This window comes from Carcharhinus amblyrhynchos, chromosome 5, assembly GCF_965287045.1.
Source record: "Carcharhinus amblyrhynchos chromosome 5, sCarAmb.v2.hapA, whole genome shotgun sequence".
NCBI classification, from domain to species: Eukaryota; Metazoa; Chordata; class Chondrichthyes; order Carcharhiniformes; family Carcharhinidae; genus Carcharhinus; species Carcharhinus amblyrhynchos.
The window spans coordinates 123273901-123292894 of record NC_137328.1 but is presented as its reverse complement, the minus strand read 5'-3'; the positions used below and the strand labels follow the sequence as shown (position 1 = coordinate 123292894).

Genomic DNA, 18994 nt, shown 5'->3' with positions numbered 1-18994 from the left:
ACTTCTCCACCCAGTCTTGCATCCTATCTATGTCATGCTGCAACTTCTGACATCCCTCCAGACTATCCACAACACCACCGACCTTCGTGACATCGGCAAACTTATCAACCCATCTCTCCACTTCCTCATCCATGTCATTTATAAAAACCACCAACAACAAGGGTCCTAGAACAGATCCCTGGGGCACTCGACTGGTGACGACCTCCATGCAGAAAAAGACCCATCCACAACCACTCTCTGCCTTCTGTGGGCAAGCCAGTTCTGGATCCATAAGGCAACAGCCCCTTGGATCCCATGCCCTCTCAGTTTTTCAAGAACTCTTGCATGGGGGACCTTATCAAATGCCTTGCTGAAGTCTATATAAACCACATCCACCGCTCATCCTTTGTCAATGTGTTTAGTCACATTTTCAAGATCTCAACCAGGCTCATAAGGCACGATTTGCCTTTGACAAAGTCATGCTGACTACTTTTAAGTATACTAAACTTCTCTAAATGTTCATAAATCCTGTCCTACAGAATCTTCTCCGTCAACTTACCAACTACTGAGGTTAGTTTCACCAGTCGGTAATTTCCTGGGCTATCCCTATTCCCTTTCTTGAATATAGGCACCACATTCGCAATCCTCCAATCCTCCGGAACCTCTCCTGTCTCCATCGACGATGCAAAGATCACTGCCAGAGGCTCTGCAATCTCTTCCCTCGCCTCCCACAGTAACCTGGGGTACATCCCATCTGGTCCCAGTGACTTATCTATCTTGACACTATTCAAAAGCTCCAACACATCCTCTTTCTTAATATCAACATACGCAAGCTTTTCAGTCTGCCGCAAGCCTGCATTACAACCACCAAGATCCTTTTCCACCGTGAATACCTCTACTATTTCTACCGGTTCTATACAAACTTTCCCACCATCACATTTTATAGGTCCTATTCCTTCACATCTCATCCTTCTGCTCTTCACATATTTGTAGAATGCCTTGGGGTTTTCCTTAATCTTACCTGCCAAGGCCTTCTCATGACCCCTTCTGGCTCTCCTAATTTCCTTCTCAAGCTCCTTCCTACAAGTTGTATACTCCTCCAGATCCCTAGCATTACCTAGCTCTCTGAACCTTTTGTACGCTTTTCTTTTCGTTTAGATTAATTACAACTTTCGTGCACCATGGTTCCTGTAACCTACCATAACCTCCCTGTCTCATCGGAACGTTGTCGTGAAGAACTCCAGACAAACATTCCTTGAAAATCTGCCACATTACTTCTGTACATTTCCCCAAGAAAACCTCCTTCCAATTTCCTCTCTGATGGCTTCATAATTTCCCTTACTCCAGATGAACACTTTCCTAGCTTGCCTAATCCTATCTCTCTCCAATGTTAGTGTAAAGGAGATAGAGTTATGATCACTATCCCCAAAATGCTCTCCCACTGAGAGATCTGACACCTGTCCAGGTTCATTACCAGTACCAGATCGAGTACAGCCTCTCCTCTTGTAGGCTTATCCACATGCTGTGTCAGGAAACCTTCCTGAACACCCCTAACAAACTCCTCCCCACCTAAACCCCTTCCCCTAGGGACATTACAATCGAAATTAAAGTCTCCCATCACAACAACTCGGTTACTATTACATCTCTCCAGGATCTGTTTCACTATCTGCTCCTCAACCTCCCTGTTACTGTTGGGTGGCCTATAGCAAACACCCAGTAAAGTTATTGACTCCTTCCTGTTCTGAACCTCCACCCACAGACACTCCATAGACAATCCCTCACAGCGTCTACCTTCTCTACAGCCATGACACTATCCCTGATCAACAGTGCCACTCCCCCACCTCTTTTGCCTCCCTCCCTGTCCCTTGTGAAACATCTGAAACCCTTATTGCTACCTTGCACTCTTGCCTTGTCCTCTCCCTTTACTTTACCACATCTTCTCTCACGTGATCCCACCCCACTATTTAGTTTAACACCTTCACTACCTCTCTAGTTATTCAAATTGCCAGAATACTGGCCCCAGCACAGTTCAGGTGAAGACTGTCCCAGTAAAATTAGGACAAGTCAATGGGATTAAGGTCCTGAAGTTTCTCCTAAATTCCCTATGGGATTTATTAGTGATTATTTTATATTTGCAGCCCCAAGGTTTGGTCTCTCTGTCTACCCAATCAAACCCTTTGATAATCTTAAAACCTCTATCACTCTCCCTCAGTCTTCTTCCTTTTAAAGAACCTAAGCTTCTTCCCTGCTGCTATCAGACTTTGAATGGACTTACCTTGCATTAAGTTGATCTTTCTCTACACCCTGGCTATGACTGTAACACTACATTCTGCACTCCCTCCTTTCCTTCTGTATGAGCGGTATGCTTTGTCTGTATAGTGTGCAAGAAACAATACTTTTCACTGTATACTAATACACGTGTCAATAATAAATCAAATCAAATCAAATCAAAGCCTGTTCAGTCCTTGTAGATAATGACCTCTCTGTTCTGGTTTCACTCTTGCCATTCCCCAGTGCCTCTATATTCTGTTTACAATGTGTGCAGTAACTCTAGCTGTGGGCTAATGAAGGTCCCAAAGGTGTCCAAGTGCTTTCTTTGCTTCTGTTCTGGTCTATTTAACCAGTGCCACTATACCTAGTGATCTGTGTGCCTGCATGCCAGATGCAGAGTAAATAAACGGAATGTCAAATTATCATAAAGTCAAACATTGCAGAAAAGGCCCTTTGGTTCATCGTATCTGCACCTACAATAACCACCACTAAAGGCACACTAATCCCATTTTCTAGTAGTTATCCTATATCCTTGAATGTTATGGTGTTTCAAGCCTCATCCAAATGCTTTTTAAAGGTTCTAAGATTTCTGGCCTCCACTACCTTCCCAGTCATAAAGTCATAGAGGTTTACAGCATGGAAACAGGCCCTTCGGCCCAATTTGTCTATGATGCCCAGTTTTTTAACCACTAAGCTAATCCCAATTGCCCGCGTTTGGCCCATATCCCTCTACACCCTTCTTACTCATGTAACTGTCTAAATACTTTTTAAAAGATTTGTCTGTACTACTACCACTGGCAGCTTGTTCCAGACACTCACCACCCTCTGTGTGAAAAAATTGACCCTCTGTACACTTTTGTATCTCTCCCCTCTCACATTAAACCTACGCCCTCTAGTTTTAGACTCCCCTACGTTTGGGAAAAGATGTTGACATTCACGCTCCTCATTATTTTATAGAACTCTATAAGATCACCCCTAAGCTTCCTACACTCCAGGGAAAAAAGTCCCAGTCTATCCAACCTCTCCTTATAACTCAAACCATCAAGTCCCGGTAGTATCCTAGAAAATCGCTCCTGCATTCTTTCTAGTTTAATAATTTCCTTTCTATAATAGGATGAACAGAACTGTACACAGTATTCCAAGTGTGGCCTTACCAATGTCTTGTACAACTTCAACAAGATGTTCCAATTCCTGTATTCAATATTCTGACCAATGAAACCAAGCATGCTGAATGCCTTCTTCACCACTCTGTCCACCTGTATCCTTGGATCTCTTTGTTCTATAACTCTCCCAACACTCTACCATTAACTGAGTAAGTCCTCCCCTGGTTTGACCTTCCAAAATGCATCATACTCGCATTTATCTAAATTAAACTCCATGTGCCATTCATCAGTCCACTGGCCCAATTGATCAAGATTCCATTGCAATCCTAGATAACCTTTATTGCCCATTATGCCTCCAACCTTGGTGTCATCTGCAAACTTACTAACCATGCCTACTAAATTCTAATCCAAATCATTAACATAAATGACAATTAACAGTGGACCTAGCACCAATCCCTGAGGCATAGGCCTCCAGTTTGAAAAACAACCCTCTACAACCGTCTTCTGTAATCAAGCCAATTTTGTATCCATTTGGCTTCCTCACCCTGAATCCTGTGAGATTCAATCTTATGCAACAACAACCATGCGGTACCTTGTTAAAGTCCATGTAGACAACGTCAACTGCATTGCCCTCATCTACCTTCTTGTTTACCCCCTCAAAAAACTCAATCAAATTTGTGTGATATGATTTTCCACTCACAAAGCCATGCTGACTGTCCCTAATCAGTCCTTGTGTCTCTAAATGCCTGTAGATCCTGTCTCTCAAAATACCTTCCAACAATTTACCCACCACGGATGTGAGGCTCGCTGGTCTGTAGTTCCCAGGCTTTTCCCTGCAGCCCTTTTTAAACAAAGGAACCACATTTGCCACACTCCAATCTTCAGGCATCTCACCTGTGACTATCGATGATCCAAATATCTCTGTAGGGGACCCACAATTTCCTCCCTAGCCTCCCATAATGTCCTGGGATACACTTCATCAGGTCCTGGGGATTTATCTACCTTGATGCCCTTTAAGGTTTCCAGCACCTCCTTCTCTGCAATACGTGCACTTCTCAAGATATCACTATTTATTTCCCCAAGTTTCCAAACCTTTTATATTAACCATGAAGAACCGTGGCCCCGGCACCCACCCTGAGCCGTCACACTTTGCTTTCTGTTTTGTAGTCACTGATAGCTTTATCTCCTTACCTTTCTCTTGTTGTGGCCTTGTAAAGTTGACAACAGCATAATTTAGATTATTTCCATCTTCTTGCAAATCTATTGAAGATACAAAAATAGAAGAAAAGATGGATGTTTATTCATGGAGAAAAGTGGGTGAAGTTAGGACAGTTTAGGACCCCTAATCCAGGATGAAATAACTGCGGAAAGAATGTGGTGAATTACAATTTGTGATTGAGGATCAAACCTGGCTCTTATAAACCTTTTGTTACTGAAGTTTCTTCACGTCTCCCGATTGGATTTGTCACTGACAACCTCACAATGCACCCTCATTCTGGTCTCCCCCACAAAACTAGCTAGAACCAGTGCTGGCCCAGCTGATGACACCCACATCCCTGACTAAATTAAAATAAAAAAGAATGACAGGAACTGAAGAAGAAACAAGTTTGGACCAATCAAGAACATGAAGCATTAGCAGCTGAGTGAATTTGGGCAGTATTTTTGCCATCATGGTTTGAACAGTAAATTGGTAAAGTGTCTGCCCATTATACACCCCTGGAAGACTGAGATCAATCCATATTATTGGGTAAAGATATCCCTGAATCAGCAACTAAGGCACATAAATGGAATTAAAATACCAACCAGCCATGAATGGCCTTGAGGGGCTGAATGGCCTCCTCCTGTTCTCACATAGCGGAGTTATTTTAACTTGCATTATTGCAGATAAAGTGCAGCGACACAGTCTGACTTCTCTCTGGTATTTGTGGGTAAAAATCCTGGAGCTCCCTCCCTAGAAGCACTATGGATGTACCTACACTGTACAGACTGCAGTGGTTCAGCATGGCAGCTCACCACCTCCTCCTTAACGGGCAATTAGAGATGGGCAATAAATGCCAGCAATGCTCATGTCCTGTGAAAGAATAAATTAAAAACCATGACCTATCACAGGCTTTCCCTTTCCCCCCACGATGTGTAGGTTAGGTGGATTGGCCAGGCTAAGTTGCCCCTCAGTGCCAGGGGAACTAACCAGTATAAATGCATTTGGTTATAGGGATAGGGCCTGGATGGGATTGTGGTCGGTGCAGACTGGATGAGCCGAGTGGATTCTATGGTTTTGGTCTTGCTCCTCACCCTGCTCCATCTGTAACTTTTCCCCATGCTGATGAAAGGTCCTTGAGCTGAAATGTGAACTCTTGTCTTCGATCTCCATTTCTGTTGATGCTATCTGACCTGTTGGATATTTCTCGCGTTTTCTGTTTTTATTTTAAGCTTATAGTTTATACTTTGAAGAATGTTCTCAATGCAAAGTGAGTTGTCGCTATACCTGTTTCCGCTTGCTTTGACGCTGGACCAATGGCACTGTAAACTGGAATCTCTCCAACTCCCTGTGGATCTGTCAAAGATACAGAAATGTCACAGAGTCAAGTGCTCATCCCAATACTTTTTAATATAACCTTTAAAAAGGCTTCTGGTCTCCACGACCTTCCCAGGCAGCGCATTCCAGATTCTCACCACCCTCTGAGTGAAAGAAAATCTCAAATCCTCTCTGAATCCCTTCACCCTAAAACAATGCCCCCTTGTGACTGACCCTTCAACCAAGGGGAACAGCTGCTTCCCACTCACTCTCATAATCCTGTACATCTCAACCTCTCTGCTCGAGAGAAAAACAATCCAAGCCTACCCACTCTCTCCTGATAGCTCAAATGCTCCATCTCAGCAACGTCCTGGTGAACCCTCCTGTGCCCCCTCTAGTGCAATCACTTTCTTCCTATCGACAGAATTTCCATAGAGATCAATAAAATGAAGATCAGGCAGGGGGTTTATGTAACAGCACTCTGGACAATCTGCTCCACCCCATTTATTATCCTCCTTATTCTCCTCCCAACCCTTGAGCACAACATACAGTCCAACTATTCAACAGGACTGTAGCCATGTTTCATCCCTGCAGCTCTCCCCGCTTCCTACACTGCTCCAAACCTGTCCTCTTACACTCCCCAGTTTTCACCATTCACTTTTGTCATCCATGGCAGCAGCCCTTTATGTGTACAATAGCATGGTGGTTATGTTACTGGACTAGCAATCCAAACTTTGGGATGAAGGAGTTCAAATGCCTCTGTGGAATTTGAATTTAGTTAATTAAATACATCTGAAATTAAAAAGCTAGTGTCAGTAATAGTGGCCAGGAACTCCTGACTTGTTGTTAAAAACCCATCTGGTTCACTAATGTTCTTTAGAGAAGGAAATCTGCTGTCCTTACCCTGCCTGGCCTACATGTGACTCCAGAGCCACAGCAGTATGGTTGACACTCAACTGCCCCCTGAAATGACGCACAGTTTCAAGGGCAACTAGGGATGGGCAACAAATGCTGTCTAGCCAGCACTGCCCACGTCCCACAAATGAATAAAGAAAACATAGGAACAAACGTCAACAAATGGTGACCTTGCCTGTGACCCCACTTCCCATAGAAGAATGTCATGGAAGGATGTTACTTGTGTGGTCACAACTAAAAAGCAGCTCCTGTCGGGCAACTAGGGAAAACAATAAATGCTGGATATTTCTAGCATTTTCTATTTTTATTTTAAGCTTATCATAGAATCCTACTGTGCAGAAGGAGGCCATTCGGCCCATCAAGCCTGCACTGACAACAATCCCAACCAGATCCTTTCCCCATAACCCCATATATTTATCCTGCTAGTCCCCCTGACAATTTTGCATGGACCATCCACCTACCCCGCACATTTTTGGACTGCGGGAACACACAGAGGAAACCCATGCAGACACGCAAACACCATACAGTCACCCGAGGCCAGAATTGAACCCAAGTCACTGTGCCACCATGTCGCCTCATGGCTTGTACTTTGAAGAATGTTCTCAATGCAAAATGAGTTGTCTCTATACCTGTCTCTGCTTGCTGCGACACTGGATCAACAGCACTGTTAACAGGAATCCCTCCAACTCCTCGTGGATCTGTCAAAGATACTGAAATGTAAGATGGGATTCCTATAGAAATCAAAAGGAAATCAGGCATGCGGGATTTTTAACAGCCCAGTGAAAGATCCGCTTCACATCACATGTATGAATAAAAACACAATTGGTGACCTAATACTCTCGAGTTCCCTCCCTAAACCTCGCGATCTCTCCTCAGCTATCTCCTCCTTTATTAAATTCTTTCAAACATACCCTCTGACCAAGGCACTATTACTTATATCACATGGTGCAGTTTCCAATACTGTTAGATACTCGCTCCTGTGATCTTATGTGAAAGCTGTGATATAAATACAAACTGTTGTTCCATGGCGTAGGAGCGTGTGCATCTTTTGATGGGAATTGTGGAAGAGAATCGACAGAAAAAGAGCTGGAGAGGGTCAAAGCACTAAGTGGAGGGATTGAGAGATCTGGGGAAAGAGCAAAGTGGGGAAGATACAAGGCTCTGAAAACCATTGGAAGGGGCAATGTTTGTGAAGAAAGCTAGTCTGGACCATCTCTTTGGTGGAATCTCTCATGTCCCAACAGTCACTTGCCTGTCCAAAGAGGCTCTATGTTAGGATCAAAGGCTCAGCTATTTGCCCTCACCCCTCAATGCCATCCAAACCCGGCACAGCATTTTTCTCTTACCCACCTCCGCTCAGTGGGCCACTTGCTCGGTAACATGGTGGCACAGAGGCATGGGTGGCATAATGGTTAGCACTGCTGCCTCACAGCGCCAGGGACCTGGGTTCAATTCCAGCCTCAGGTGACTTGTCTGCATGGGTTTCCTCCCACACTCCAAAGACGTGTGGGTTAGGTTGATTGGCCCTGGTGAATTGCTCTTCATGTCAGGGAGATTAGCAGGATAAATACTTGGGGTTATGGGGATAGGGTCTGGGTGGGATCATTGTTGGCACAGGCACAATGGACTGAATGGCCTCCTTGAGCACTGTGGGGGTTCTATGATTCAATGATAGACAGCAACACTACTAGGGTGGGTTCTACAATTCTATCTTGCAGAGGGGGGATTGGAGGGGGATGGGGGTGGGTGAGGGGTAGTGCTTCGGACCCTATTCCTTGGGTCAGATTTCATTTGACACACACAGCAGACATTTTTGACATTCATTCTCAGGATATGGGTGAAGCTGGCAAGGTTGGCATTGACTGCCCATTCCTAGAAGGTGATGATTGAACTGTGGGCCTGCGGTCAAAGGAATCTGATGGGGGGGATGTGAGAGAGATCAAAGTTTATTCCACATTACACCTCAACTGCAGTTGAACTGCATCCTAGTACAGTAATCATTAAAGTTAAAGTTTATTTATTAGTGTCACACGTAGGCTTACATTAACACTGCAATGAAGTTACTGTAAAAATCCCTTAGTTGCCACACTCTAGTGCCTGTTTAGGGACACTGAGTGAGAATTTAGCATGGTCAATGCACCTAACCAGCACGTCTTTGGACTGTGGGAGGAAACTAGAGCACCCAGAGGAAACCCATGCAGACACGGGGAGAATGTGCAGACTCCACACAGACAGCGACCTAAGCCAGGAATTGAACCTGGGTCCCTGGTGCTATGAGGTTGCAGTGCTAATCACTGTGCCTCCTTGCTGCCCCAATTGTGAGGGGAAAATTCTTATGCTTAAACTCATTGAAAGGCTAATGGAATGTTGAATTGGCCTTGACCCAAGAAGTCTGTATTACAAAGAAGTTAAGTTTGGAGTTGTGTAAAAGTCAAGTTAACCACAGCTGGAGTAACCGGGTAGATTTCACAGCCTTGCTCATCCCAAAACTAAAATCCTGCCTGAGGTAAACAGTTGCCCCTCGCCTGCTCCGATTTCGATGGGGCTGGGGGGGGCTGGGGTGGGCAGGGTGGTAAGATTCCGGTCACTAGATTGAGTTCTGGGAACCATGCCTCAGGAAAGGTGTGTTGACCTTGGAAAGGGAGTGCAGTAAAGATTCACCTGAATCACCGAACAGTTCAAGTCAGAGCACGTGTTTGTATAGACTGGCTGTGATGAAGGGTCATCCAGACTCGAATCATTTCTATTCTCTCTCCGCAGATGCTGGCAGACCTGCTGAAATTTTTCAGCATTTCGCTTGTGTTGGTATAGACTAGGTTTGTGTTCCTTTGATAGAAGGTGAGTTGATGTGATTGAGATGGTTAAATGGTGGTTTGATATGAGAAAAGGAAACTATTTCCTCTAGACTGAGATGATTCTTATGGTGAGCGGGTGGGTAAATGGAGCTGAGTCCACAAAAAGATCTTATCGAATGGCGGAGCAGGTTCGAGGGGGGGCCAGGTGGCCTACTCCTGCTCCTAGTTCTTATGTTCTTAATTTGTGATATGATGACATGCAGCTTTATGGGAGCATGTCTTAATCAGCTGTCAATTACTATTACCTGTAACACAGGGCATGATGTGTCCATCCCATGGTTTGCAGTCAGCAAGCAGCAGGATGGAGATTTGATGTATTATATTTTGCTCCCTGGTAAATATTATTAGAATAGGTGAATTGGCCATGGTAAGTTTCCCCTTAACGTCCAAAGATGTGTAGGTTAGGTGAATTGGCCATAGTAAATGCATGGGGCTGGGCCTGGGTAAGATATTCTGTCAGCGAGTCAGTACAGACTTAATGGGTTGAATGGCCTCCTCCTGCACTGTAGAGATTCTATTATTAGTATATAGTATTCTCTTCAAGGAAAGAACCCACCTTATTGTTTCACCAATCCTTAAGGGTGATTGATATGTTTAAATTGAAAAAGTAAAGACTATAACATGGTGACAGTGGTAGGATTGTATTTTTGATAAAATATACAAGCCTCAGCCCTTCCTGCACAGGCAGTAGAAGAGTGGGAGTGAAAGAATGAAGAAGGCTCACTGTGTGAGCTTTGTAAGGATTCTACACACCGTACCTTCATTCTGGGATCACACTCTGCTCCAATCAGCAAGAATCTGGCACTGGTTCAGATGTTCAAATTTAGGAGAACTTAAATAATAAATCTATCTGTTGCAAAGTTTAAACAGGAATATTAAACAGCAGTTGGTTGATGATATCACCTTAAGGAGAATGCAACAGACAGAAAATGTAATTACTTTGAAGTTAACTGCTGATTGGGTAAGAAAAAATAACTCACCCAGTGACAGCACTAAAGACTAGAGGACGCCTGTAATAAAAAGCTTTTGTCACTGCTTTTTTCACTGAGGAAGTCTGCAGCCATTTTTACACCAAAATCACTGCTTCATAGGCAAAGCTGAGAGATAAACTGGAAAAAAATCAGTGACAATTCAACAGCACCATCACTGCAGTCAAGCATTAGTCTATGAGCAACTAAGGCTTTGGCCAAATTAAATTAAAAATTTAAATTAACTGTAAAAGTACTGAAGGAAACATGATATCTGTAAAAACATGTTTGAGATAACATTAAAGATCCTGTAAAAAGTTGTAAGATGACCACTTTGCTTTTTTTAGTCACCCTTTCGCTGGTTCCAAACATTTTTCCCAAGCTACTGGGCTCCTATGGAAACTAGAAGATGCAACAAAATTATCAGCAATCCCTCCCAGCAGTAGAATTTGTATTGTGAAGCTCACCTCTTTTTAACACCCAGATAACAAAACCAAATAAAAGAAAGGAGATAATGAATAGAGAGGGCACAATGTAGGGAACAATAATGGACATGTCCTCATCTTCAGCGGTGAGGTGGATCTGACGGACGTCTCTCTTGTGTTCATTTACAGCCACACAGCTGTACGTCCCTCTCAGTATTGGGTTACGAAACTCTCCAATGATTTGATGCTTTTCCGGGTCTTGTGTGACTGTTGTGTCAGTGCTGTTCCTGGGCACTGAGCTGCCCTCAGGATTGATCCACGTGATGTTGGCAGGTGGCACTGCTTCAGCCCGGCACACAATGCTCTCTCCAGTTACATTATTGCTCACTATCGACAGATCCAAGATGGTGGCTGGGACTTGGGGAAGGAAAGGGACAATGAGGTTAACACCGATCCATTGATCCTTACTGGAATATAGGAACAAGGATTGGCCATTTAGCCCCTTCAGCCTGTTTAACCATTCAGTGAGATCAGAATTGATCTGTGACCGAGTTCTATTGAACTGCCTTTGCCCGTACCCCTTATATGGTAGGAAGACAGGTTATTACTTGGATGGGTGTAAATTGAGAGAGGTGAATACTCAACGAGTCCTTGTGCATCAGTCACTGAAAGTAAGCATGCAACAACAGGCAGTAAAGAAGGTAAACGGTATGTTGGCCTTCAAAGCGAGAGGATTTGAGTATCGGGATAGGGGTGTTTTACTGCATTTGTATAGGGTGTTGGGGAGGCCACACCTGGAATATTCTGTGCAATTTTGGTGTTGTTACCTGAGGAAGGATGTCCTTGCTATGGAGGGGGTACAGCAAAGACTTACCAGGCAGGTCTGTCACATGAGGAGAGACTAAGTTAGTTAGGGTTATATTCACTAGAGTTTAGGGGAGTGAGATCTCGTGGAAACTTATAAAATTCTCACAGGGTTAGACAGGTAGAATCAGAAAGAATGTTCCTGATAGTGGGGAAATCCAGAACTAGGGGTCACAGGTTGAGGATAAGGGGTAAACCTTTTAGGACTGAAGTGAGGAGAAATTTCTTCACCCAGAGGGTGGTGAATGTGTGGAATTCACTCCCACAGAATGGAGTTCAGGCCAAAATGTTGTCTGATTTCAAGAAAAAATTAGATATAGCTCTTGGGGCTAAAGGGATCAAAGGATATGGGGGGAAGATGGGATTAGTCTATTGAATTTGATAGTCAGCCATGATCACAATAAATGGTGGAACAAGCTCGAAGGGATGAATGGCCTAGTCCTGCTCCTGTTTTCTATGTTTTTGGGTTAATAATCTAGGGACAATTTGAGGAAAAATCCACAGGTGTTTCATTGGGTGAGTTATCACTTGGTTTCAGAGTGGGGTGCGTCTGACCGCAGTTGGCCTGTTGTTTTACAGCGACTGTATATTTTACTGAAGCTCTTATAAAATAAGATATAATATCTGGTGTTATCCCTAAAAGTGGTGAATATTTGTGTAGATAAGTGGGAGTGAGGGAGCATTTTATTATTGTTAAATTTTTCATGTTGATAATTTTTTTTGCTGTTAGAAGCTAATAGGCAGTGTTGTGAATCTGTCCTGCCATGTTATCTAAAAAAAAATCCTTAATGCCAGAGTTTCATTCTGGGACCTTCCCATCTAATCACAACATCAACTGCGATGTTAAGATGGCAGTGAGATTTGAACACATGTCTTGAGTTCTCTGGGTTACAGGTCAGTGACATTACCATGAAACCAGGATCGTCCCTTACATGTAAGTGGACCTCTTTGTCTCTTTAGACCTTAACGGTCTATTTCCCAACGATGGAGACTGGATTATAATATTCAGTGAGGAACCAGATCCTCTTCTGCCATTTAGCTTTTAACAAGAAAGAAAACTATTAATGATGAAAAGTTTGACTAGAATGTATTATTCCTTCATTCCCACTTATCTTCACAAATGTTCAGCATTTTTAGGAATAACACTGGTTACAAAACATATCTTATGTTATAAAGGTTTCAGTAAAGTACACAGTCCCTGTAAACCAACAGGCCAACTGTGGTCAGACGCACCCCACTCTGAAACCAAGGGTTGTGCTAATGTGGCAAGTGGATTGAATTAGTTGGGGTTTATCCATGGATCTTGACAACAGAGCAGCCCAGGGAATGGAGGCTGAAAGAGTCTCCTGAACACTTACTGTGCCAGACAGGAAGTGACACTCACCATGAGGTGGAAATCCACCTCTGGCCAAGTTGGTCACAGCCAATCATTCAGTGTCTATTGACTCTCTCAGCGCTGTTTCCAGCTGTGGCCACTGGGACCAGGTATTTGTGTTGGAATAATAAAGGTTCACCTCCATCTCAGCCCCTCACTGGGAACGGACCTGAACTTAACTTTTCACAGTGCAGAAGGGGGCATTCAGCCCATTAAGGCAACACAGACTTTTACCCAGACTTACCACATAACCCACATATTTACCCCTACACATGTTTGGGCACCAAAAGGTTTGAACTGTTGTAATTTGCGATTGTTTTTTCAGTGGGAGTTGACACTCGAATCTCCCACACTCTGTGCAATGCAGAGGCTACAATCATGAGTATCATTAAAAGCTCGCGGTGGGGTGGAGATATTCATGGAAAAGTCTGTCAGTTCTGGAACTCTGTGAAGGAGCAATGGCCCCGAACTCTCAGCCTGCAGTTTGCTGGCCGGCGATTGAGTGAACCAGCCCGGGGTCCTCGCAGCGCTGCCCCTCCCGCCATCCGCCCATGGCCTGATCGCGGACCCCACGAGAATTCATGGGCCAACCCCGACCCTGTCATCATCCAGGAATGTCCCAATCTCCAGCCCCACCTCCCCCCCAGCAGTGACAATCCCTCTTCAGCAGATCCAGCCCCCTCGGGGGGGGGGGCAGACCCCCCGGCAGACCCCACTCCCAGCAGATCGCCCTCATGGGAGGCAGACTCACCTGACAGAACACCCCTCTCCCCCAGCCCAACCTGTTCACTGGCCTCCCTCCAGCCCCAATCGATCACAATGCAGAGTGGCAGTGGGATCCCCCCATTCCCACCAATTGACCCCTAGGCCCCACCCACTTGGCACGGCCCCTTAGACCCTGCCCCTTGGCACTGCTGGATGCCTGGTGGGCAGTGTCAAGGTGCCCCCTGGCCATGGGCACTTTGCCTCTTTGGCAGTACCAGCTGGCACAATCTGGCACTGCGAGGATGCCCATACCAGGGGGCACCCCTCCCACCATCCGACCCCCATGGGTTTCCCGCTACTTCCCTGAAAGTGGGTGCGACTCTAAACCCCTCCGGAGTGAAATTGTACTGGGGGTGGGGGGCTAGTGGGCTTGGAGAATTCAGTCCCAGGCCCGATGATCACATTTAACATTAAAAATAGATTTCAATCACTCGCCTGCTGCTGCCTCTGGGTTCCAGTGTGGTCCTGACTGCGCCAGATCTTCGGCACTGGGAGATGTGCGCGTGTCGGGAACGCACGCGTGAATCCCGTGAATCGGGTGACCAGTGATTCTCCCAGCCCACTGTGCTAAAAAATTAGGACACTGAGGGGAAATCTAACCTGGCCAATCCACCAAACCCATATATCTTTGGACTGTGGGAGAAACCACACCAACACAGGACGACCATCAAACTCCACAACATACAAAATGATCCAAGCTGGAAATTGCCAGCACTGTGAGGCAGCAGTTCTAACCACTGTGCCACCTGCTACAGCATGTTTTATCCATGTCCCCATATCACAAACATTGATGTTTTCTTACCAACAACCTGGAGTCGTATCACATCCTGAGTTACATTTTCCTGATTCCCATTCCTGACATGAACGTGACAGAAGAAATCATCGGTGTCGTTCAGCTGCAGGGTCCTCATCCTTAGGGAAGCGTTTCCTTGGGTTGGGTTTCCGATCAGTTCATATCGATCTCCTTCATTCACAGTGACTGAGTCAGTGTAGCCAGAACCAGACACGGGGGAACGAGTGGAATTAAAAACAGTGGAAAATATTTTTCGAACCCTCTTCATCCAGAGGACAGTGAGGGAGCTGAGAGAACGCTGAGGGGGATCGAAGGTGCAAGGCAGAGTGACAGAATCTCCCTTCACCCCAATCACTGCCCCTGAATCGCTCTGACCTGCGGGAGGGAGGATTTGCAAGAACAGATATTAATTTATTGTGTATTTTTTTTAAATGTAATCTCGACAATGTTTACCTCCCCTGTGATATCCCTGAAGACAGACAACACCGACCTAGATTTATACAAACACGTGGAAGTCAATGTTCCCTTCAGGAAGTGAAGTTGGAAAAGTGCTGAGATCATGGAGGGAAATTGGTCTGGAGGATGTGACAGCTCTGAGATAGAAAAGGCCACGGAGGGATTTAAACAGCAGGATGATGATGTTAAAGGATAAGGAAATGGGTCTTGTTCCTTCCGAGAGGATTTGTTGCCGGGTCTGATGGAAGATGTTACTGGTGGGATGAAAATGGATTGTGCTGGTGGCTTTTGGAGCAGCATTGGGATAAGACCATGGACAAATCATCTCAGCCTGCCCGTACTAGACAGAGACATAATCCCATTACTCTCAATATCTACAACTGTCTCCCTCATACAGTGGCACGGAGACACGGTGGTTAGCACTGCTGCTTCACAGCACCAGGGACCCGGATTTGATTCCTGATTTGAGTCACTGTTTGTGTGGAGTTTGCATATTGTTTGCGTGGGTTTCCTCCGGGCGCTCCGGTTTCTTCCCACATTCTGGAAGATTGCTGATTAGGTGCATTGACCCGAACAGGCGCTGGACTGTGGTGACTAGGGGAATTTCACAGTAACTTCATTTCAGTGTTTATGTAAGGCTTATTTGTGACTAATAAATTAACTTTAACTAAAGTCACAGCAGGCAGGGTCCAGGCACTCACAAAGATGTAAATCTCACTCTTGTCCTTTCCCATTTGAAATCCATTCTACTCCAGAGAGCCAGTTAGTGAAGGATGATCCAGGTTCTAATCTTAGTCTTATATTTAATTACCGAGTCAATGGTTACAAACAAATATCTCCAAACACAATTGCACAGTTATAGAAAATGTGTTCTGAAGGTGTTCAGGAAAAACCTCCCCTTGCATATCATTAAACACAGCTCATATCCAATTAGCAAATTAAATCCTATTTAAATCCACTTTGACGTGCAGGTTAGGTGGGTTGGCCATGTTAAACTGTCCCTTAGTGTCTTAAGAAGCTTCATGAATAATAATCCTTCCACCATGCCAACAAATGTAGCCCTTAATTAGCAATTAGTGTCGATGTAAAGACCTCATCCCTTGTCCAATGTTATTAATCCAGTGGTGGGTTGGGGGCTTGTCACAAAGTCCAGAAAGCAAACTCTTCCCATGTTGCTAATGGGCTTCCCTGGGAATCCCTTCCATGGGGGTCCCACTCAGCACTGGATTGTGGGAACTGGGAAGCCTGCTGAGAGTCACCCCTTGTGTTTGTTGCTAACCTGCCACCCGCCCCACCACACCTCCTCTCCTGGGACTCCCCATCCCTCAATCACTCACCTGTGCCTGGCTCCATTGGTTAACGTGGTATTTGTGTGGGTGTAGTACCAGCAGCAACCACATCCCCCTCAGTGGCACCACTGAGCCATGACGAGTGTATCTGCCCTCTGATTGGGACCTCAGTGTCTTGGTCTCAGGAAAGGCCCAGTGCTGCCCTGCTGAGTGCCTGATTACACCGACTGGTACAAGCCTTCCCAAATTAGGTGATACTGGCTCTCCAGTCAGCGGGTGAAATCATCATCACGTTAAATTCCACCTAATAATTACCCATTCTGGGTTTAAGAGGAATCACTTATCTAACAAATGCATAACTCCTACTTCTACAATCCATCACCAGTATCTACAAATGTCTCTACATGTGCTCAAATCATTATCCAATGTATACTTCCCCCCTTGTATCTCATTAACCTTTGTGATAACCCCTGCGAGGTCCATGGGAAATCACTGATTGATCTCCCTGTCGGACTCACTGAGTATGAGTTCCCCTGGTAACAGGCAGTGCCTGTCCATTCCTGAGCCTTGTATAAAGCAGGCCCTGGACTGGGCCTGTTGAATTGCAGTCCCAGGCAGGGCCTAGTGGATTGGAGATGCCTGATTGGGCTTCATTACACTCTGGATTTGCTGCACCTACTGGAAATCTGCTGCTGCCAGACTGGGAGCTGAAATCCAGCCACCAGGTGTGTCAATGTGAGCCACTCAGTTATGCCACCACTTTTACAGGGAAATCAGGGGTGAGCAATAAATCTAGTTTGACATCTAGTTTGCCCTGTACCACCCTGGTTTAAGGGCAATCCATCCCGCACTGGCCCAGTGAATCATCAGCCATTCAGGAAGAAGATGTCCCATAAACTTCCTGGGATAGACGATAACTATCAGCATTGCCCACAAACCAAGAGTGAACTCTTTATCATAGAAACCCTACAGTACACAAGGAGGGCATTCAGCCCATCGAGCCTGCACGGACCACAATCCCACCTGTCCCCATAACCCCACATATTTACCCCGCTAATCCCTCTAACCTACGCATCCCGGGACACTAAGGGCCTGATTTTACCATTTGGAGTCGAAGGGCTGGATTCGGGTGTAATACAGATCCGAGCCGGGAATCCACTTTGCAGCGTGCCCATAAGGTTTTTTACTGAATCCAGTCTGATTTACACTGTGGGCGGGGATTAGTACTGCCGGAACGATTGGAGCTCTGAGAAAAAATTTGAAAAAGCGCACCCGGGTCAGGAAAGGAAAAAAATAAAAAAAGCAGAGAGAGCGACTCTCGGACACAGATCATCCCCTGGGTGGGGGGAGGGGGGGAAGTCGGATGGATCTCTGGTGGGGCGGGCAGGGGGGTACACTGCCACTCTACGGGTGATCGGTGGGGAGGAAGGGGGGAGGAAAGGGGGCTGCACGTCCACTCCGGGAGGAGGGATTCCTTCCTCCAGTGGGGAGGAGGGGTCGCCTGCAGAATAGCCGCGGACCCCACTGCCCCCCCCCCACCAGAGATCCATCCGTCCCCCGGCATCAGTGAGTGATCGGGCCACACCCCAACACCAGACAACAATCAGCCCTCTCAACACTCCCCCCAGAGATACATCTGACCCTCCTCCCCCCCCCAGAGATACATCTGACCCTCCTCCCCCCCCCAGAGATACATCTGACCCTCCTCCTCTCCCCCCCCCAGAGATACATCTGACCCTCCTCCTCTCCCCCCCCCAGAGATACATCTGACCCTCCTCCTCCCCCCAGAGATACATCTGACCCTCCTCCTCTCCCCCCAGAGATACATCTGACCCTCCTCCTCTCCCCCCAGAGATGCATCTGACCCTCCTCCTCTCCCCCCAGAGATACATCTGACCCTCCTCCTCTCCCCCCAGAGATACATCTGACCCTCCTCCTCTCCCCCCAGAGATACATCTGACCCTCCTCTCCCCCCCCAGAGATTCATCTGACCCTCCTCCTCTCCCCCCAGAGATACATCTGACCCTCCTCCTCTCCCCCCCAGAGATACATCTGACCCTCCCCCCCCCAGAGATACATCTGACCCTCCTCCTCTCCCCCCCCAGAGATACATCTGACCCTCCTCCTCCCCCCAGAGATACATCTGACCCGCCTCCTCCTCCCCCCAGAGATACATCTGACCCTCCTCCTCTCCCCCCCCAGAGATACATCTGACCCTCCTCCTCCCCCCCCAGAGATACATCTGACCCTCCTCCTCCTCCCCCCAGAGATACATCTGACCCTCCTCCTCCCCCCAGAGATACATCTGACCCGCCTCCTCCTCCCCCCAGAGATACATCTGACCCTCCTCCTCTCCCCCCAGAGATACATCTGACCCTCCTCCTCCCCCCAGAGATACATCTGACCCTCCTCCTCTCCCCC

The 18994-nt window shown here is 46.2% G+C and overlaps 1 protein-coding gene across 1 annotated transcript in view; it reads right to left on the bottom strand.

Moving 5' to 3' along the window:
• Positions 1–18994, bottom strand: part of LOC145343356 (sialic acid-binding Ig-like lectin 15) — a 33297-nt gene that overhangs the window by 5675 nt on the left and 8628 nt on the right. Inside the window, exons 3-6 of the mRNA XM_080189572.1 lie at positions 14838–15203; positions 11074–11448; positions 5839–5907; positions 4545–4613 (exon numbers count right to left, since the gene is read on the bottom strand). Coding sequence (XP_080045698.1) covers positions 4545–4613; positions 5839–5907; positions 11074–11448; positions 14838–15203 — 879 coding nt within the window. The remainder of the gene's footprint in view (positions 1–4544; positions 4614–5838; positions 5908–11073; positions 11449–14837; positions 15204–18994) is intronic.